The sequence below is a fragment of the Mustelus asterias genome, chromosome 30 (genome assembly GCF_964213995.1).
Source record: "Mustelus asterias chromosome 30, sMusAst1.hap1.1, whole genome shotgun sequence".
Classification (NCBI taxonomy): Eukaryota; Metazoa; Chordata; class Chondrichthyes; order Carcharhiniformes; family Triakidae; genus Mustelus; species Mustelus asterias.
Window position 1 is genome coordinate 1065793 of NC_135830.1, and position 23075 is coordinate 1088867.

Here is a 23075-nt window from a genome sequence, read left to right on the forward strand (position 1 = left end):
TGTAAAGGAGAACATGCCCCTGTCGACATCAACGGGGATGAAGTAGAAAGGGTCGAGAGCTTCAGGTTTTTAGGTGTCCAGATCACCAACAACCTGGCCTGGTCTCCCCCATGCAGACACTATAGTTAAGAGAGCCCACCAACGCCTCTACTTTCTCAGAAGACTAAGGAAATTTGGCATGTCAGCTACGACTCTCACCAACTTTTACAGATGCACCATAGAAAGCATTCTTTCTGGTTGTATCACAGCTTGGTATAGCTCCTGTTCTGCCCAAGACTGCAAGGAACTACAAAAGATCGTGAATGTAGCACAATCCATCGCGCAAACCAGCCTCCCGTCCATTGACTCTGTCTACACTTCCAGCTGCCTCGGCAAAGCAGCCAGCATAATTAAGGACACCACGCACCCTGGACATTCTCTCTTCCACCTTCTTCCTTCGGGAAGGAGATACAAAAGTCTGAGGTCACATACCAACTGACTGAAGAACAGCTTCTTCCCTGCTGCTGTCAGACTTTTGAATGGACTTACCTTGCATGAAGTTGATCTTTCTCTACACCTTAGCTATGACTGTAACACTACATTCTGCACTGTCTCATTTCCTTCTCTATGAATGGTATGCTTTGTCTATAATGTGCAAGAAACAATACTTTTCACTGTATGTTAATACATGTGACAATAATAGATCAAATAAAATCTAAAACCTTGTTTCGTAAACTGCTCCAAGTGTGGGAAGGAATTTGTTTCCTCCTCTGCCTGCCTGAAACATCAGCGAGTTCACAATAATGAGAGGCCTTTTAAATGCCTGGACTGTGAGAAGTGTTTTAAAAGTTCCGGACAACTCCTGTTACATCAGCATATTCACACTGATGAGAAACAATTCAGGTGCTCTCACTGTGGGACTGGGTTCAGGCGATCCTATCACCTCACTGTACACCAGCGAGTTCACACAGGGGAGAGACCATACGTTTGCTCCAAGTGTGGGATGAGATTCACGACCTCATCCATCCAGCAGACACATCAGCAAGTTCACAAGTGCTGTGATTGCATTAGGATGCTAATCACTTCCAGAGCTGAATCATGTTTATTGGGATCTTTTTCTGCTGATGTTAATAATCTCCAGTGCAATTTTAGATGTTAAATCCTGTCTTAAGAAAAACAACTAAATCAGCTTTATTTTGAGTATTTTGAGTGGGCAGCTGGGAACAGTCCAGTTTTGAGGGAACAAAGGAATGGATGAGTTTGGGCAGCAGATGAATGGAGACAGGAGTGAACTTAGCCAAAGTTACTGAGGTGGAAATAGGCGCTCTTAGTGATCTGTAGTCAGAAGCTCAGCTTGGGGTGAAATATGACACCAAGATTCTGAACAATCTGGTTCAGTCTCAAGGCTGTAAGAGAGATGGATGGTGTGGATGGTTATGGAGTGGAGTTTGTAGTGGGGACTGAAGACAGTAACTTCAATCTTCCCATTTCTGGAGTTGAGGCAAGTCTGGATGGTTTGTAACCAAAAGAGAAAATGCTGGAAAATCTCAGCAGGTCTGGCAGCATCTGTAAGGAGCGAAAAGAGATTTTTTAAAAATACTTTTCCAATTCAATCAAATCAAATCCAATTCAGAGTCTCAACAAGTTGAGACATTTCAGATCCAGGCTGACAAGACAGGGCGAGCGACCAAACCACCCTGTCCTGGGCCTGATCTACATGAGGCAAGCTGATTGGAGAATGGGGAGGTTCCTCCTCCAAGACTTGAGCTCATTTGCATCTTAGCCAAAAGGCCGAGATCCTTTAAAAAATTGCTTCATATGAAACATATGAAGCTTCAGTGTAACCTAATGACCTCGACCAAGTGCGGCCGATCATGGGCTGCCGACCATACTACACTTGATCTTAGCCAAAAGGCCGAGAAGCGATGATGTTTCGAGTCCGGACGACCCCTTGTCAAAGCTAAAAGGCAGAGAAAGTGAGGGAGTGAAAGATGAGTCATAGCCACAGAAACCAGGGAAACCAGCTAATAGCTGTCCACAGAGAGAATAAAGGGTGTGAATGGCCAAATGGCAGAGAAGCTAAAATGAAGATGTTGGGGACGGGAGGGGGAGGCGGGGAGGGGGAGGCGGGGGGGGGGTGCGGGGTGGGAGGAGGAAAATGGATGGGACAGAGGTAAGATTTAGAAAAGGGTAGAAAAGGTAAGGGAATCATCTGACCTGTTGAAACAAGTAAAGTACGGGAGAAGAGTGGGCAGCCTTCCGGTCTCAACATCGAATTCAACAACTTCAGATGATTTGCTCTACCCCACCTCGACCCCTTTGTTTTCTATTTCATTTAATTTTTTACTGTTCTCTACCTTTTATTTCTTTATTGTCTTTCTTCATTTTTCTTCCCCACCACTCTTTTCCCTGACTTTACGCCTCTTCCCTTACCTTTTCTCCCTCTTTGCTTCTCCTTTTCTAAACCTTACCTCTGTCCCATCCATTTTCTCCCCCCCCCCACAACATCTTCATTTTTGCTTCTCTGCCATTTGGCCATTCACACCCTTTATTCTCTCTGTGGCTATGACTCATCTTTCATTCCCTCATCCTGCAGTATAAATATTTCCCACTTTCTCTGCATTTTAGCTTTGACAAAGGGTCGTTTGGACTCGAAACATCAGCTCTTTTCTCTCCTTACAGATGCTGCCAGACCTGCTGAGATTTTCCAGCATTTTCTCTTTTGGTTTCAGATTCCAGCATCCACAGTAATTTGCTTTTATTAGGACGGTTTGTGACTGGGATGGGAACTTGGACGTGATGGTGTTCACACATTGGTCCTTCTGTGTGGTGGAGTTTGAGGGTTTGGAAGATTCTAGCAGTATTCTTGTTGAGTTGTAGACCTATAAGATCCCTCCTCTTCATCCTTTCTTCTCCCGTCTCCCTTTTTATTTTCTCCCAGAGATATTGTAGAGGGGTGTGTATAAACTATTAGTAACTATCAATGAGATCATCTTTCATTTTTTTTAAACTCTAAAGATTACAGCCCAGTTTGCCAATCTCTCATCATAGCACTGTCCCACCATCCTGGGGAATGTTTGTTGCTCTCCCTCTATTGCAGTATCTTCAATAAGAAGTCTCACAACACCAGGTTAAAGTCCAACAGGTTTATCATAGAAATCATAGAAACCCTACAGTGCAGAAGGAGGCCATTCGGCCCATCAAGTCTGCACCGACCACAATCCCACCCAGGCTCTACCCCCACATATTTTTACCCGCTAATCCCTCTAACCTACACATCCCAGGACTCTAAGGGACAATTTTTAACCTGGCCAATCAACCTAACCCGCACATCTTTGGACTGTGGGAGGAAACCGGAGCACCCAGAGGAAACCCACGCAGACACGAGGAGAATGTGCAAACTCCACACAGACAGTGACCCGAGCCGGGAATCGAACCCGGGACCCTGGAGCTGTGAAGCAGCAGTGCTAACCACTGTGCTACCGTGCCGGTAGCAAATACCATAAGCTTTCGGAGCAGAGCTCCTTCGTCAGATGGAGTGGATATCTGTTCTCAAACAGGGCACAGACACAGAAATCAAATTACAGAATACTGATTAGAATGCAGATCTCTACAGCCAGCCAGGTCTTAAATGTACAGACAATGTGGGTGGAGGGAGCATTCAACACAGGTTAAAGAGATGTGTATTGTCTCCAGACAGAACAGCTTGTGAAATTCTGCAAGTCCAGGAGGCAAGCTGTGGGGGTTACTGATAATGTGACATAAATCCAACATCCCGGTTTAGGCCATCCTCATGTGTGCGGAACTTGGCTATCAGTTTCTGCTCAGCGACTCTGCGCTGTCGTGTGTCGTGAAGGCCGCCTTGGAGAACGCTTACCTGAAGATCCAAGGCTGTATGCCCGTGACTGCTGAAGTGCTCCCCCACAGGAAGAGAACAGTCTTGCCTGGTGATTGTCAAGCGGTGTTCATTCATCCGTTGTCGTAGCGTCTGCATGGTTTCCCCAATGTACCATGCCTCGGGACATCCTTTCTTGCAGCGTATCAGGTAGACAACTTTGGCCGAGTTGCAAGAGTAGGTACCGTGTACCTGGTGGATGGTGTTCTCATGTGAGATGATGGCATCCGTGTCGATGATCCGGCACGTCTTGCAGAGGTTGCTGTGGCAGGGTTGTGTGGTGTCGTGGTCACTGTTCTCCTGAAGGCTGGGTAGTTTGCTGCGGACAATGGTCTGTTTGAGGTTGCGTGGTTGTTTGAAGGCAAGAAGTGGGGGTGTGGGGATGGCCTTGGCGAGATGTTCGTCTTCATCAATGACATGTTGAAGGCTCCGGAGGAGATGCCGTAGCTTCTCCGCTCCGGGGAAGTACTGGACGACGAAGGGTACTCTGTCCACCGTGTCCCGTGTTTGTCTTCTGAGGAGATCGGTGCGGTTTTTCGCTGTGGCACGTCGGAACTGTTGATCGATGAGTCGAGCGCCATATCCTGTTCTTATGAGGGCAGTATCTTCAAAGCAGAGATTGATAGATTTCTGATCAACATCAAGAGTTATGGGGATAGTGTGTATAAAAGGCATTGACGTTCATGAATCAGCCATGATGGTATTAAATGGTGGAGCAGGCTCGATCGGCTGAATGACCTACTTCTGTCTTCAAACCAGTTGGCAAGTTTCCTTCCCCGAGGACATTAGTGAACCAGTTGTGTAATTATAACTACCCAGCAGCTTTCATGGTCACCCTTTCCTCGTGCTGGCCCCACAAATTACCAGATTCATTCAGCTCAATTTCACATCCTGTCTTGTGTTTTTGTGGGTTCTCTGTCACTCGCTCTTTTCTGTTCAAAATCAATTTCACAGGGTATCAGACAGGGAGGATCTGCAGTCAGGAAGCTCAGACCTATCATCACCTCAGGATCTGCTGGAGTTTATCAATTTATTATAACTTGAATATCATTGAAATTAGAACTTGGAAGGAAAAAGCACCACTAACAGTGGGGAGAAACTGAACACCTGTTCTGTGTGTTGACAAGGATTTAGCAAATCATCTGACCTGTTGAAACACAGCACAGTCACACTGTGGGTGAACTGGAAATGTGGGGAATGTGTGAAGGGATTCAGTTCCCCATCCCAGCTGGAAATACATCGGTGCAGTCACACTGGACAGAGGCCATTCAACTCTTCCGAGTCTGTGAAGGGTTCACTCAGTTATCCACACTGCTGACACTCAGCAAGTTCACACTGGGGAGAGATCGTTCCCCTGCTGTGTGTGTGTAAAGAGATTTGCTGCTTCATTCACCTGACTGAAACACAAGTGAATGAATTCACACTGGAGAGAGACTGTTCACCCTCACTGTGTGAGAAGCGACTGACTGAGCCATCCCACCTGCTGAAACACCAGCGAGTTCACAAGTTACTGAATGTTGATAGTTTCCAAATCACTAACTTTAACGTGACAGCCATTTTTTAACCTGAATCAATGTTGCTCAGTATTGTAAACTAACGTGGTCACAAGCCATTTTGGGCTAATCCAGAAGACATTTGCAGAACTAAACCAATTACTGTATTATCAAAAACCAGCCAGGTTAGTCAAGTAAAGAGCTTTAATTGTGAGACAATTAAAAGAATAATCATTTAATCAATAGGTTTACAAATAAGGTTGGTAATGTAGCTTGTAACACAAAATCTGTAATATTTTATATGTTATATTTACACATAATCACGCTGTAAAATGGTTTCTTTCAAGCCAGTCTGGAGCTCTGGAACCTTTACAACCTTGACAAACTACATTCAGTTATAGAATGAATAAATCTTTATTCAAGTTGTCTGATTTTACAGTGAGACTCTGTATTAAACCATCAGGAGATGCTGGCAAGTGCCAGGAGACAGTTATAAATCAGCAGTCATAATTAACCAATTGTTCAACACTTAAACTATATGTCTTATTTTGAGTTAGCCTAAGAGACTGCATTATTTCAAGGTTAAGACACCATGTCTCATCTGCTAAACGCAATGGGGTTAGTTCTTATCTCTCACTAACCAAATTATAGATCGACTTTCTATTTCCAACAACCTGGCTAAGGAGTTCTAATGTGGAGATGCCGGCGTTGGACTGGGGTAAGCACAGTAAGAAGTCTCACAACACCAGGTTAAAGTCCAACAGGTTTATTTGGTAGCAAATACCATAAGCTTTCGGAGCACAGCTCCTTCGTCAGAAACTCCTTCTCCACATCACCGATAAATACACACAGGAACAATTTATTTCCATTGCATAAGCAACAGCAGTCAATTTGGCTCATATGGCGATATATTATTGGTGTCTGTAAAGTCCACCAAGATACAGAAGTAATCTTGACTGCAAGCAATTTTAGTCATATAATTGTACTGTTTTCTCCCAATGTCGAATCAATGTTGAAGAACATTTGGAGAGTGGAAACAAGCGCACACACACACATAGATTCAATTGATTCCCTGGGTGATCAGCCAAAGTGGGACATAGTGTGAAGTACAGATCAACATTCCTTTATTTTTCTTTTGAGACGATGGACCGGCTGATTCACTTTATACTAATGATTTGTTTCATAGAGAATTTTAAGGCAGAAAAAGAAAATGATATAAACATTCACATTAACCAAGAGATAAGCTTTGGAACAAAAAGGAAGAAACTTGCTGTGGGGAGAGATTGTGGACAAAGTGGGATGGGGGTGCAGTAAATCAGTAAGGATAGGCAACAACACCTCCTGCGTGATCATTCTCAACACAGGTGCTCTGCAAGGCTGTGTCCTCAGCCCCTTATTACACTCATTATACTCCTATGGCTGTATGGCCAAATTCCCCTCCAACTCGATTTTCAAGTTTGCTGATGACACCACCGTTGTGGGTCAGATCTCAAATAATGATGAGGCACCGTACAGGAAATCTGGTGAACTGGTGCGACGATAATAATCTCTCCCTCAATGTCAACAAAATGAAGGAGATAGTCATCGACTTCAGGAAGTCTAGTGGAGGGCACATCCCTGTATATATCAATGGGGATGAAATAAATGGTTGAGAGCTTCAAATCTTTAGTGTCCAGATCACCCATAACCTGTCCTGCACTCTCCATGCGGACACTATATTTAAGAAAGCCCACCACACCTTTACTTTCTCAGGAGACTTAAGGAAGTTTGGCATGTCCGCTAAACTCTCACCAACTTCGACAGATGCATCTTAGAAAGCATCCTTTCTGGTTGTATCACAGCTTGGTATGGCTCCTGCTCTGTCCAAGACCTCAAGAAACAACAAATGGTCATGAACGAAGCCCAGTCCATCACGCAAACCAGCCGCCCATCCATTGACACTGCCTACATGTTCTGCTGCCTCGGAAAAGCAGGCAGCATGATGAAGGGCCCCAAGCCCCTGGACATACTCTCTTCCACCTTCTTCCGTCGGGGAAAAGATACAAAAGTCTGAGGACACGTACCAACCGACACATAAATTGCTTCTTCCCTGCTGCCATCAGACTTTTGAATGGACCTTCCTCACATTAAATTGATCTTTCTCTACACCCTAGCTATGACTGTAACACTACATACTGCACTCTCTCCTTTCCTTCCCTATGTACGGTATGCTTTGTCTGTATAGAGCGCAAGAAACAATACCTTTCACTGTATGCTAATACATGCGACAATAATAAATCAAATCATATTAATTAATCTCAGAATATCAGAAAGGAACACTGGCTCTCAGAATAAAAATAGTTCAGTCTTACATGTGATTAAAAACATAATACCCCTAAACTTTTAGATTTTTTTCCCTTGGGATATGGGCTTCACTGGCTGGACCAGCATTCATTGCCCATCCCTAATTGCTCTTGAGAAGGTGGTGGTGAGCTGTCTTCTTGAACTCCTGCAGTTCATGTGGTGAAGGTACTCCCACTGCTCTTAGGGAAGGAGTTCAAGCGACAGTGAAGGAACGGTGATAGAATTCCAAGTTAGGATGGTGAGGGGCTGGGAGGGGAAGTTGCAGGTGATGGTGTTACTCTGCATCTGCTATCCTTCAGCTTCTGAGAGCCAGAGGTCGCAGGTTTACATTTTAGGGTTTTGCTTTAGCTATCGTTTTAAACAGGGCACTGAGATAATGGACAGCTGAGCGAGAAAATGGTCATGAGGACCTAAATGATCTTAAAGATGTCGAACTGTCTGGGTTTGAGGAATTCTGTTTTTTATTCATTCAATGGATGTGAGCGTCGCTGGTTGGGCCAGCATCTGTTGACTTGAGATTGTTTCTGAGGGCATTTAAGTGTCTGGAGTCACATGTAGGCCTGACAAGGTAACAACGTCATTAAGGACATCAGTGAACCAGATGGAGTTTTATGACAACCATGGTTTCATGATTGTCATTGAACTTCGAATTCCAGATTTTTCCAAATTCAAATTTCACCATCTGCCAAGCTGGGATTCGAAACCAGGTCCCCAGGGTATTACCCTCAGTCTTTGGATTACTATTCCAGTGACAATACCACCACCTTTCCTACATTACACTCTGCACAATTCAAGGTTTGTCAGCTTCAGAGAAAGAAGCCAAAGATTTGAACTCAGCAGCCTGAACTTAGAATGGCACCTGATCTTTAAACCGAACCATCAAGTCTTTGTACAGATGTGGATTTGCTAATGCCTCAAACTATGAATAATATCTGTAGGACAGAACAACAAAGATGTTCCTTTCCTGATATTATGGTGGGAATCATTGCTCCAAATAGTCCAAGTATCCATGAGAATAGGTCACGTACCAACCGATTCAAGTCCAGCTTCTTCCCTGCTGCCATCAGACTTTTGAATGGACCCACCAAGCATGAAGTTGATCTTTCTCTTCACCCTAGCTATGACTGTAACACTACATTCTGCACTCTCTTGTTTCTTCTCTATGAACCGTATGCTTTGTCTGTCTAATGCGTAAGAAACAATCCTTTTCACTGTATACTAATACATGTGACAATAATAAATCAAATCAAATTTTCCTCATAAGGAAGTAGGGCAGTCAGATTTATGGAAAAAAGTTGGAAAATCAGCGTCTTTGCTGGCACAATTTTTAAACATCGCTTCCATGCTCCAATTCCTCTGAGACACAGTTAAACATTATTTCAGAGAAAGAAGAAGAAAGACATCAACCCTGTGCTGGCAGCACTCGAGGAATCCTGTGACCTTGAAAGATTAGTAACTTCCACATTGTCATCACTGCTTTTGTTAAGTATGTGTAATTTCTTGCTTAATAAATTCCACTAAATTTATGAATGAGGTTTTTGTATCTTGTTAGCCCAGGCACAACTGAGAAGTCCATTGTTAGAAATGAAGAATTGACATCGGTAGTAAATTCTCTTCTTGAAGTGATATGATGAGTCATCAGTGAAAAACTTCTACAAGTCAGTGATACTCAAATTAAAAATTCTGAACGTAACTATTTTCAGTTAAAAGGATACTTACCTCAAAAGGGCCAACACTAACCACAGGACCAACAGCCGAATACAACCCCTGCAATCACCTGTGAACTCGCTGGTGTGTCAACAAGTTGGATGAATGAGTGAATCCCTTCCCATATTCAAAGCAGGTGAACAGCCTCTCCACAGTGTGAATTCGCTGATGTGTCTGTAGGTGAGATAAATGGTTGAATCCCTTCCCACATACGGAACAGATAAACGGTCTGTCCCTGGTGTGAACCTGCTGGTGTGTCAGAAGGTTCGATGAGTTCCTGAATGCCTTCCCCACATACAGAGCAGGTGAACAGCCGCTCCCCAGTGTGAAGTCAATGGTGGTTCCTCACGGTGGATGAGCGAGCGAATCCTTTCCCACACACAGAGCAGGTGAATGGCCTCTCGCCGTTGTGAGTACATTGGTGTGTTATCAGATCCTTTTTGCTTTTGAAGCTCTTCTTACAGTCAGAGCAATTATAAGGTTTATTACTGGAGTGAACACGTCGGTGTGTCGCAACATGAGAAGAGTGAGTGAATCCCTTCCCACAGACGTAGCAAGTGAACAGCCTTTCCCCAGTGTGAGTGCGCTGATGAATCTCCAGATCCGACGGGTAACTGAATCCCTTCCCTTCCCACACTCCGGACATTTTCATGGTTTCTGCATGGAACGGGTGTCCTTGTGTCTCTCCAGGTTGGATGAACCATTGAAGCCTTATCCACAAAACTGTATGGTGTCTGGTCTCCCTCGGCAGTGAATGGTTCTTTTTTCAGGCTGTGCAACTGTTCAAAGCTCCTTCTCACTCAGGTATGTATGTGTCTTTGTGCATTTCCAGTCAGAACGATGTTTGAAATCTTTCCGTGTGTTGTTTTGTTTCTTAAAGACTTGATTAGTTGTAAGTATTCGCATTCCAACCATTATTCATGTAAATTGAGTCTGTGTCTTTATATGCTCTGTTTGTGAACAGAATTCCCACTCACCTGAAGAAGGGGCTTGGAGCTCCGAAAGCTTGTGTGGCTTTTGCTACCAAATAAACTTGTTGGACTTTAACCTGGTGTTGTTAAACTTCTTACTGTGAAATCTTTCCCACAGACAAAAGAGTTGAACATTATTTCTTTCCTTATTCAAGGATTGATAATATTCAGGTCCTGAAGAATCGAGTGACACTGTCAGATCTCGACGGGATGTTTCATTTGAGTTTTCTGCCAGTAAATCCTCCCCTTCTAAGCCCCTGCAAAAGGAGTGCGCAAAAGACATCACTGTCAGTACTTACCAATGAACCTGTTCTGCCATTCAATAAGATCACAGTTGATCTGTTTGTTTCTAATTCCACATTCACAACCACCTCCAGAAACCTTTGATTCCCTGGCCGAACAAAAATCTCTCTACTTCCATCTTAAAAAACATTCAATGACCCCTGGTCCTCCATTGCCTTCTGAAACAGAAAGTTCCAAAGTCGCACAAGCCTCTTGGATAAAAAAAAAGATTTTCCTCTTCTCTGTCCTGAAAGGGCAGTGCTCTAATTTTGAAATAGTGCCTCCCTAGTACTGGACTCACCCAAAAGAGGAAACATCATTTCGACGGCCACCTTGTCAATAACATTTAGGATCATTTTAACACTTCAATCAAGTCACTCCTCAAGCTTCTAATCTCCAGTGGATACAAGTACAGGATGGGTGCTCAGAACAGGTAATTCTAGTTTCAATAGAACATTCTTTCCTCTCTTGTTTCCCCACACATATGGTTCAAAGTAAGAAAATCCAAAATCAGCAACAAAATCCCAAAAGCAAAGGGAAATTTCCGAACTGAACAAGAATGTTTTTTCCAGTGTCTATGAGACACTCTGTATCCAGAGGTGCCCACCAGGGGATGGAAGGTTTCATAGAATCACAGAATCCCTACTGTGCAGGAGGAGGCCATTCGGCCCATCGAGCCTGCACCAACAACAATTCCACCCAGACCCCACCCTGCTAGTCTCCCTGACACTCAGGAGCAATTGAGCATGGCCAATCCACCTAACTCGCATGTCGATGGACGGTGGGAGGAAACTGGAGCACCCAGAGGAAACCCACACAGACAGAGGGAGAACGTGCAGACTCCACACAGACAGTGACCCGAGGCAAGAATTGAACCCGGGTCCCTGGCATTGTGAGACAGCAGTGCTAACCACTGTGTCACCCATGTACTGGTGACGCCACATTCTCCATCTGCAGAGTCACCTGAACAGGGAGATAGCCATGGAAGAGAGGCTGGCAGCCACCTCAATCAACTTCCCCCGCCCAGCCTTCTCTGCTCCAAGAAAAACAACCCCAGTCTATTCCAGCCTCTCTCCATATCTAAAACGCTAAACCCAGGCAACATCCTGGTGAAGCGACAAGAGAAAATGCTGGAAAATCTCAGCAGATCTGACGGCATTTGTGGAGAGAGAATACAGCCAATGTTTTGAGCCTGGATGAGCTAGTGAGACAGATTTGAAACATTGGCTCCATTCTCTCCCCACAGATGCTGTCAGACCTGCTGAGATTTTTTGCAGCATTTTCTGTTTTGGTTTTAGGTTCCAGCGTCGGCAGTAATTTGCTTTTAACATCCTGGTGAATCTCCTCTGCACCTTCTCCAGTGCAATCACATCCTTCTTATCTTTAAAAGTTAAAGTTTATTTATTAGCGTCACAAGTAGGCTTACACGCCAATGAGGTTACTGAGAAAATCCCCTAGTTGCCACACTCTGGCGCCTGTTCGGGTAGACTGAAGGAGAATTTAGTATGGTCAATGCATTTAATTAGCACATCTTTCGGACTGTGGGAGCAAACCTGAGCACCTAGAGGAACCCCATGCAGACACTACTATAGTGTGGTGACCAGAACTGCACACAGTGCTCTAGCTGTGGTCGAACCAGTGTTTTATACAGCTCCGTCATAACGTCCCTGCTCTTACATTCAATGTCTCCGTGAATAAAGTAAGAAGTCTCACAACACCAGGTTAAAGTCCAACAGGTTTATTTGGTAGCACAAGCTTTCGGAGCACTGCTCCTTCATCAGGTGAGTGAGGAGTTGTGTTCACAAACAGGGCATATATAGACACAAACTCAATTTACAAGATAATGGTTGGAATGCAAGTCTTTACAGGTAATCAAGTCTTAAAGGTACAGACAATGTGAGTAGAGGGTTAAGCACAGGTTGAAGAGATGTGTATTGTCTCCAGACAGGACAGTTAGTGAGATTTTGCAAGCCCAGGCAAATCGTGGGGGTTACAGATAGTAACTATAGTACAGATAGTTCTATCTGTGGAGGCCACATGCGGCCTCCGATTCGGAGCTTCCGAACTCTGCGGCAGTTTCCAGGCCACCCGCGCCCTTTGTTCACTCGCTGTTTCTAGGCCCCCCCATGCCCTTCGTCTTTCCCCGCGGTTTCTAGGCCGCCCCCTTCGCTCACAGTCGCCTCCGGACCCGTCCCTCCTCCTGCCCGTCACCAGCCACTCACAATGCTCGGGGCCAAGGCTGCACTTGCGCACGCTCAGAGTCCGGGCCGCTGCTGCAGCTGCACACTGGCTTCCTGCCTGCATTGATGGGGGAATCTCCGCAAGGTGGTGCATTCTGGGCAATAGACACACCATTGCTCCTTTATTTAATGAAAGAAAACTAACCTTTCGGCATCTCTGTCAAGGTCCGGGGTGTAGAATTCACCACCATCCCACCACCCAATTCGGAATGGAAAAAGGCTGAAGGTGTTGAACTGCAAGAATTAGTTGCTGATCCCTCAGTAACTCATACTTTACACGAATGTTTTGGCCTTGACAATAAGTACCCCAGTTTCATAATATGCAGGAGATACCAAACTGAGTCTCGCTGGCAGCAAGGAAGGATTCATCATAGTAAATTTCAGCAAGATATTAGAAAAAAGGTCTTGCGGCGAAAGGGATCAAATGATATGGGGGGAAAGGGGGGAATTAAGATAGTGAATTTAATGACCAGCCATGATTAAAATGATTGCAGGAGTACCCTCAAAGGGCCAAGTGGCCTCCTCCTGCTTTCAGTCACTATGTTTCTGAAGCACAATATTTGAAAACTTGCGGACTGGGCACTTAAGTGGCACATTAACTTTGACACGATAATCTATGATGATGCACCTTGGTAGGAAACATACAAATGTCGCCAATATTAGAGAATATGGAAGTTAATGGGGAAGAATAGCAAAGCAGTCTTATGTGAAAGGGAGTTCTGAGTTAGCTAGCAGAGCCACAAGCAGATTTTTTAGTTTGAGTAACAGCTGGGAAGGAAACGGTTCAGGTGATTTTCATCTGACAAGATGATGTTAACAGTTTGCTCATATGTGAATACTATAACACTATTAAAATTGATGAGATATGATTTTAGTGATAAGTATCTATATTTATATATTAAATAATGTATTTAATACAAGTATAATTTTAATATATACGTTTGCCTCAGTCAAAATGTGAGCACTGCAGAGACAGTGGTAAAGTTCAAGAGTTGAATAGCTATTATAGTTATTGTATTGTCCTTGCAAATCTTTTTTTCCCAGATTCTATAGTGCTTCTTTATTCCTTTTATAGCAGAGACAGGCAGTCCTACAAGTTGGATATATCTTCCAAATTTCTAAATCTTTACAAATAAATCTGTCATTTCTGAGCATTTCTTGCTGAATTTGATTATGCATTAAATTATTTGTTCATCTGTTTCATAAGTGTAGTGGGGGATTCTTTGATGGTGGCCAGATTTTCTTTAAAAATCTGAAGAAAACTTAAAAATTAAACTCGTAAAGGCAAATTCTCTGCATAAGGTGTAACTAAAATTTATTTAAAACACAGAAGTTGTACAAGACAGACAAAATATTAACCTACGGCTGTGGGAGGCCTTCGGATGGCCGAATTGCTCAGGGACAGTGCAATATAGTTTTGAGTTGGGGACTGTTATTGAAGCATTCAATGTCTGAATCATACTTTCTATTTCTTGGACAATAGAGTCTTGTCATTTCTTGGGCCCAGAAAGGACACTATCAGATTGTTTTGGCAGTATGCCTATGAGAATGGTATTTGTGTGGAAGTGTCCTTAGATAGATAGCAACAAAGAAATGAGTCTTGCCAGGGAGACGAAATCCAGGCAAATGGAGTGCCATGAAGTCAAGTAGTGCTTTGCAATTGGCTGAGGTAATGTGTCATGTTTTGGACTGACATGTTAATGTGGAATGAAATTGAATCCAAGCTAATTAGAAGGTGCATCTTAAATAGCAAAAGGTATAATTATGTTGAAGTGTCGCTCAGTGCTTCAGACCTTTGGAGAGGTCCTGTAGCACTGTCCCTGAGCAATTCGGCCATCCGAAGGCCTCCCACAGCCGTAGGTTAATATTTTGTCTGTCTTGTACAACTTTTGTGTTTTGAATAAATTTTAGTTACACCTTATGCAGAGAATTTGCCTTTACGAGTTTAATTTTTAAGTTTTCTTCAGATTTTTAAAGAAAATCTGGCCACCGTCAAAGAATCCCCCACTACACTTATGAAACAGATGAACAAATAATTTAATGCATAATCAAAGTCAGCAAATCAATTAGAAATGCTCAGAAATGACAGATTTATTTGTAAGGATTTAGAAATTTGGAAAATATATCCAACTTGTAGGACTGCCTGTCTCTGCTATAAAAGGAATAAAGAAGCACTATAGAATCTGGAAAAAAAAAGATTTGCAAGGACAATACAATCACCGAGACATTGCAATTATTGGGAAAAATTTAACAGGTTCGTGCTTGTTGAAGAGATCTATTTATTCATCGAGCAGTTGGAATTTTAAATTAATTACCACAATGGTGGATTAAATCCTTTCAAAAATTAAACTCGATGAGGGAAAAGGGATTAGAAGGATGAACTGGAGGTGGTTGGAATGGAAGGACAGTCACATGAAATATAAACACCAGCAGAGACTATTTGAGCCAAATGGTCTGTTTCTGGACTCCACACAGTGGCCACAAGAGCAGGTCAGAAGCTAGGAATACTGCGGCGAGTAACTCAACTCCTGATTCCCCAAAGCCTATCCACCATCTACAAAGCACAAGTCAGGAGTGTGATAGAATATTTCCAACTTGCCTGGATGGGTGCAGCTCCAACAACACTCAAGAACCTTGACACCATCCAGGACAAAGGAATCCGCTTGATTGGCACCACATCTACAAACATTCAATCCCTCCACCACCGACGCTCAGTAGCAGCAGTGTGTACAATCTACAAGATGCACTGCAGCAGTTCACCGAAGATCCTTAGACAGCACCTTCCAAACCCACGGCCACTTCCATCTAGAAGGACAAAGGCAGCAGATAAATGGGGACACCACCACCTGCAAGTTCCCTCCAAGCCACTCACCACCCTGACCTGGAAATATATCGCCGTTCCTTCGCAGTCGCTGGGTCAAAATCCTGGAATTCCCTCCCTAACGGCATTGTGGGTCAACCCGCAGAACATGGACTGCAGCGATTCAAGAAGGCAGCTCACCACCACCTTCTCAACTAGGGATGGGCAACAAATGCTGGTCAGCCAGCGACACCCATGTCCCACGAATGAATAAAAAGAAAATTCTCTGTAATTCAATGTAATCTCCTGCTGGTTCCTGATCAGCATATTCCTCATCCAGTAGCTGTACTGAGCATGCTCAGAGCCCACTCAGGTGCTGCACATGCTCACTGGGCCCCTGTGCAGAGTGGTGGAATACAAAGCTATTTAGAATATCGTGATTGGGACATTTTGCATTCTAGAAACCGGCTCCTCACCACCTTCGAGGATAATTAAAGTCGGGAAACAAACACTGGCCTGGCTGACGATGCCAACATTGAAAGAGCAAATGAAATAAAAATCTGTCCCTTCTCAGCCTCTGAGATAAGAAATTCCAGGATATAAATTCACATTATTCTCTGATCCTCAAAAAGACTCACTGTTAAAAGGCAAGTATCCAGATAAAGCAATCCCTGGCATGGCCAGCCAACAAACCCCAATTGTCAGAATGAACATAGTTCAGTCCTGGATGTGATTAACAGCGTCAATGACAGAATCAAATCTATGCGATCACTTGTGAACCCGTTGGTGTCTCACAAGGTGGGATGCTTGAGTGAATTTTTCCCCACACTTGGAGCACGTGAAAGGTCTCTCCCCAGTGTGAACTCGATGATGTACAGTGAGGTTAGAAGAAGACCTGAATCTCTTTCCACAGGACATACAGCTGAACGGCCTCTCCTCAGTGTGAATTCGCTGGTGACTTAACAGATCAGAGGATCCCGAAAACCCTTTCCCACAATCAGGGCAGGTGAACGGTCTCTCCCCAGTGTGAACCCGCCGGTGCATCAGCAGGTTGGATGACTGAGTGAATCCCTTTCCACATTCAGGGCATGTGAACGGTCTCTCCCCAGTGTGAATCCGCTGGTGTCTCAGCAGGTTGGATGCCTGAGTGAATCCTTTCCCACACTCCGGGCAGATGAATGGCCTCTCACCAGTGTGAACTCGAAGGTGTGCAGTGAAGTGAGATAACTCAGTGAACTTCTTCCCACACTCAGGGCAGATGAGCAGTTTCTCCCCAGTGTGAACTCGCTGGTGTGAACTACGGTTGGAAGAAGACCTGAATGTCTTTGCACAAAAATTACAACTGAACGGCCTCTCCTCAGCGTGAAGTCTCTGATGCTTCAGCAGGTCAGAGGAAGCAATGAATCCCTTCCCACATACAGGGCAATTGAACGGCCTCTCTCCAGTATGTACCCACTGATGTATCAGCAGCTTAGATGACTGAGTGAATCCCTTCCCGCATGTGGAGCAAGTGAATGGTTTGTCACCAGCGTGAGCTCTCTGGTGTGTAAGAAGGTCAGATGACTGAGTGAATCCCTTTCCACACTCCGTGCAGGTGAATGGCCTCTCCCCAGTGTGCGCTCTCTGGTGTATTTGCAGATGGGATAACTGAGTAAATCTCTTTCCACAATTGGAACAGGTGAATGGCCTCTGCCCAGTGTGAACTCGCTGGTGTGTCTGCAGGTTTGATGACTGAGTAAATCCCTTCCCACACTCTGAGCAGGTGAACGGTTTCTCCCCAGTGTGAATGCGCTGGTGTGAAATGAGACTGAATGACTTCCTGAATCTCTTTCCACAGAAAGTACAGCTGAATGGCTTCTCCTCCGTGTGAGTCAGCAGGTGTTTCTGGAGGTTGTATAAACGTATTAATTCCTTCCCACATTCAGGGCAGGTGAACGGCCTCTTGCCAGTATGGCAACGCTGGGAAGAATAATTCAAACCTTTCCCAAAGTCCTCACCTTTGCACAATTTCGCCATGGTGATGATATCCCTGTGTCTCTCCAGATTAGATAATCAGTTAAACTTATGTCCACACACAGAACATGTATACAGTTTCTCCTCACTGTATATTGTGTGATTTTTTTTCAGTCTGTGCAACTAGTCAAAGCTCTTTCCATCGTCAGTTCACTGGAACACGCTGACATAGGTGTGTGTGTGTGTCTCTCGGTGTTTTTCCAGTCACACTGATGTTTCCAATCTTCTCCCAAACTCAGAACGGACAAGCATTTCTCCTTCCACATTCAAAGATGATGATAGCTAGATTCTGATGAATCGAGTGCTTTTGTTAGATCTTGATGCAAAGTTTGGTTTAAGTTTTCCATCTGCAAATTTTCCCTTCCAATATCCTGTAAAAGTTTACAAAATTAATCACTGTCAGTACAAGATAGAAATTCAGAACAGATAATTCTAGTTGGTATGGAATTTTTTTTTTTACTCACAGTGCTGCAAATGCCTGTCCCACACACAATCGCTCCTCTCTGCTTAAACACAAATAGTGTCGGACAATATTTCCATGTTTGCAACTAGAAATAACAAAACGTTATCTCCCATAATCTGCCCTTTGTAAATTTGAAGCCATCCAAATCCGCTGTCCACATCTTAACTCAGAGCAAGTCCCATTCCCCTATCAGCTCTGTGCTCCCTGATGAACTTCGAATTCCAATCTTTATTTTAAAATCCTTGTTTTCAAATCCTTATATGACCTCATAACTATCTCTGAAGTCTTCAATAGTCCCATAACCCTCCTCGATATCTATAGTGCTTTAACTCTGGCTTCTTGTACACTCTCTATCATAACTGGTCTACCATCAACTGTCATCCTTTCAGCTCCCTAAGCTACAAGCTCTGAAATTTGGCCCGACACCTCTTGGTCTCTCCACCTCACTTTCCCCTTTTACCACACTTCATACAGTCTAAATTTTACAAAGTTTTTGGCCACCTGCCCTAATATTTCATGTTGTTGAATGTCACAGTTTGTGTTGTAATTTTCCTGTGAAGTTTACGGGGTGATTGATGATGTTAAGTTATTGTTGTTTCTGTCTGCAACCCCAGCCTGCTGTTTTACAACAACCTATTGATTTTTTTAAGGTGAGAGGGGCAATTTTCCACAGAAAGTACACCACACAGAGGGTGGTGAGTGTCTGGAACAAGCTGCCAGAGGAAGTAGTAGAGGCGGGTACAATTTTGTCTTTTAAAAAGCATTTAGACAGTTACATGGATAAGATGGGTATAGAGGGATATGGGCCAAATGCGGGCAACTGGGATTAGTTTAGGGGTTTAAAAAAAAGGGCGGCATGGACAAGTTGGGCCGAAGGGCCTGTTTCCATGCTGTAAACCTCTATGACTCTATGATTTCACACCAAACTCTATCTCTGATTTAGTGTCCCCTTCTGCACATTTCAATCCCGGTTTGCAGCCTCTGTAAAGAAATGCGGCACTTGTGAATGAATCAATTATTTTCTCTCTTGGCCACTGGAACCCTGAAGCCCCGCCCACTCTTTCTTCACGAAGTGAGCGGCACATAGAACATAGAACATAGAACATTACAGCGCAGAACAGGCCCTTCGGCCCACGATGTTGCACCGACCAGTTAAAAAAAAACTGTGACCCTCCAACCTAAACCAATTTCTTTTCGTCCATGAACCTATCTACGGATCTCTTAAACGCCCCCAAACTAGGCGCATTTACAACTGATGCTGGCAGGGCATTCCAATCCCTCACCACCCTCTGGGTAAAGAACCTACCCCTGACATCGGTTCTATAACTACCCCCCCTCAATTTAAAGCCATGCCCCCTCGTGCTGGATTTCTCCATCAGAGGAAAAAGGCTATCACTATCCACCCTATCTAAACCTCTAATCATCTTATATGTTTCAATAAGATCCCCTCTTAGCCGCCGCCTTTCCAGCGAAAACAATCCCAAATCCCTCAGCCTCTCCTCATAGGATCTCCCCTCCATACCAGGCAACATCCTGGTAAACCTCCTCTGCACCCTCTCCAAAGCCTCCACATCCTTCCTGTAATGTGGGGACCAGAACTGCACACAGTACTCCAAGTGCGGCCGCACCAGAGTTGTGTACAGTTGCAACATAACGCTACGACTCCTAAATTCAATCCCCCTACCAATAAACGCCAAGACACCATATGCCTTCTTAACAACCTTATCTACTTGATTCCCAACTTTCAGGGATCTATGCACACATACACCTAGATCCCTCTGCTCCTCCACACTATTCAAAGTCCTCCCGTTAGCCCTATACTCAACACATCTGTTATTCCTACCAAAGTGAATTACCTCACACTTCTCCGCATTAAACTCCATCCGCCACCTCTCGGCCCAACTTTGCAACCTGTCTAAGTCTTCCTGCAAACTACGACACCCTTCCTCACTGTCTACCACACCACCGACTTTGGTGTCATCAGCAAATTTGCTAATCCACCCAACTATACCCTCATCCAGATCATTAATAAATATTACAAACAGCAGTGGCCCCAAAACAGATCCCTGAGGTACACCACTTGTAACCGCACTCCATGATGAATATTTACTATCAACCACCACCCTCTGTTTCCTATCCGCTAGCCAATTCCTGATCCAATTTCCTAGATCACCCCCAATCCCATACATCTGCATTTTCTGCAGAAGCCTACCATGGTGAACCTTATCAAACGCCTTACTAAAATCCATATATACCACGTCCACTGCCTTGCCCCCATCCACCTCCTTGGTCACTTTCTCAAAAAACTCAATAAGGTTAGTAAGGCACGACCTACCTGCCACAAAACCATGCTGACTATCACCTATCAATTCATTACTCTCCAAATAACTATAAATCCTATCCCTTATAATTTTTTCCAACATCTTGCCGACAACAGAAGTGAGACTCACCGGTCTATAATTCCCGGGGAAGTCTCTGTTCCCCTTCTTAAACAATGGGACAACATTCGCTAACCTCCAATCTTCTGGTACTATACCAGAGGCCAACGACGACCTGAAGATCAGAGCCAGAGGCTCTGCAATCACTTCTCTTGCCTCCCAGAGAATCCTTGGATAAATCCCATCCGGACCAGGGGATTTATCTATTTTCAGACCCTCCAGAATATCCTGCACATCCTCCTTATCAACTGTAATACTGTCTATTCTACTCCCCTGCAACCCAGTGTCCTCCTCAGCTATATTCATGTCCCCTTGCGTGAACACCGAAGAGAAATATTGGTTCAATGCTTCACCAATCTCCTCCGGTTCCACACATAACTTCCCTCTGCCATCTATAACTGGCCCTAAACTTGCCCTAACCAACCTTCTGTTCTTGACATACCTATAGAACGCCTTAGGATTCTCTTTAACCCTATCCGCCAAAGTCTTCTCATGTCCCCTTTTAGCCCTTCTAAGCTCGCTCTTCAACTCCCTCTTAGCCAATCTAAAGCTTTCTAGTGCACTACCCGAGTGCTCACGTCTCATCCGAACATAAGCCTCCTTTTTCTTTTTAACCAACAAAGAAACTTTTTTGGTGCACCACGGTTCCCTAGCCCTACCAATTCCTCCTTGCCTGACAGGGACATACCTATCACAGACTCGCAGTAGCTGCTCCTTGAAAAAACTCCACATGTCGGACGTTCCCAGTCCCTGTAATCTCCTAGTCCAACCTATGTTTCCTAATTCTCTCCTAATAGCCTCATAATTACCCTTCCCCCAGCTAAAACCACTGGCCCGAGGTTCATGTCTATCCCTTTCCATCACTAAGGTGAACGTAACCGAATTGTGGTCACTATCACATGAACCAGTATTCCCAGGATGTGCAAGGGGCGGGAGTTGCAGCCTCTTATTGGGGGCGTTGGGACCTCCAGCGGGAGTTTCTGAATCCTCCCCGTCCACCTCCGAGGGTTTCTTCCCTTCCCAGTAATCAAAGTCCTCATTGGATTAAGGCCAAAGTGGAGACTCTGATTGATTTTCTCTCTTGGCTACTGGGCGGCACGGTAGCACAGTGGTTAGCACTGCTGCTTCACAGCTCCAGGGACCTGGGTTCGATTCCCGGCTTGGGTCACTGTGTGTGTGGAGTTTGCACATTCTCCTCGTGTCTGCGTGGGTTTCCTCCGGGTGCTCCGGTTTCCTCCCACAGTCCAAAGATGTGTGGGTTAGGTTGATTGGCCAATGCTAAAATTGCCCATTAGTGTCCTGGGATGTGTAGATTAGAGGGATTAGCGGGTAAAATATGTAGGGATATGGGGGTAGGGCCTGGGTGGGATTGTGGTCGGTGCAGACTCGATGGGCCGAATGGCCTCTTTCTGTACTGTAGGGATTTTATGATTGTCCCCCATCCGGGCCAGAGGAGGTGGAAGAGCTGGAGGACTGAGAACGGGGGCTGCCGGTCCTCCAACCAATCAGAGTGAATGAAGGAGTGGGGTTCACCCCGGCTCCTCCTGATCGCCGGGGGGGGGCCAGGGCCGGGCGCGCATGCGCCCTGCCGCACACTGCTGCCCAGAAAGATGGCGGCCGTTAACCCCGGTGTCTGATCGAGAGAGACCCACTCGGGAACAAAGCGGAACCGGTGGCTCCATATTCGGGTTTAGGGCCTGCACTGGGCGTTTATTAAGCCTCCCCACCCGTGTGTTGCCTCAATCGCTCCCTTTTTGACGCCCAATAAACTTACCGGCTGCAGAGTGAAACAAACAAGAGGCATCGCTATCGCCCGCACTGCGCATGTGCCAATCGCTGGGCGGGACTGCGCATGCCTGTGACGTGTGGGGGTGGGGAGATCTCCAGCGATAGGAATGCTGGGTACAAGAGCTCCAGCTGCTTCAGATGTTGTTGATCTTCATCATTGACAACATTCAGCACAGACAGGAGGGATTATTGGAGAGAATAAACACAGTGCAGTGAGAAAGGACATTCTGGGTCAGCTTTCGGGAGCTAGGACTTTTAAATAAAGGTTTGAGAACGGAAATAGTCCGCTGTACGAATAGAGAAAATGGCAACAAACTGAATAATCAGTAACAGGACATTAATCAGTCTCCTCTAATCAAAGAGAAATCAAAACATTATCATTGTGTGTGTAACAATGCTCCAATAACACTGATCATGAATCTAACATGATTGTTGTACACTAAACCACTTTAGGAGAGGAAATCAGCTGTCCGTACCTGGTCTGACCCACATGTGACTTCAGACTGACAGAAATGTGTTTGGCTCTTAACTGCCCTCTGAACTGACTGAGTGATGCGCGATATAACACACGAGAGGCTAGATGTACTCGGGGAAATAAAGGCTTTTATTGCCAACAATAACAGAGCTACTATATACAGTATACGATCCCAGACTAAAGGGTCA

General features: G+C 44.7%; 1 protein-coding gene and 1 pseudogene across 2 annotated transcripts; both read right to left on the minus strand.

The window, feature by feature from the left end:
• Nucleotides 1–1703: 1703 nt before the first annotated feature.
• Nucleotides 1704–1906, minus strand: LOC144481075 (U2 spliceosomal RNA; annotated as a pseudogene).
• A 3656-nt stretch (nucleotides 1907–5562) lies between these two features.
• LOC144480875 (uncharacterized) lies at nucleotides 5563–22452 on the minus strand. 2 transcript variants are annotated; one of them, XM_078200501.1, is made up of 4 exons: nucleotides 22399–22439; nucleotides 18188–18271; nucleotides 16491–18094; nucleotides 5725–9663 (listed from the first exon to the last, which is right to left on the minus strand). In XM_078200501.1, the coding sequence occupies exons 3-4, from the start codon at nucleotides 17724–17726 to the stop codon at nucleotides 9484–9486; spliced, it is 1416 nt and encodes a 471-aa protein (XP_078056627.1). In that variant the 5' UTR covers nucleotides 17727–18094; nucleotides 18188–18271; nucleotides 22399–22439; the 3' UTR covers nucleotides 5725–9483. The 2 variants fall into 2 exon arrangements, with proteins under 2 accessions (XP_078056626.1, XP_078056627.1); XM_078200500.1 differs by lacking the exon at nucleotides 18188–18271 and having other exon boundaries at nucleotides 5563–18094; nucleotides 22399–22452.
• Between the last annotated feature and the right edge of the window lie 623 nt (nucleotides 22453–23075).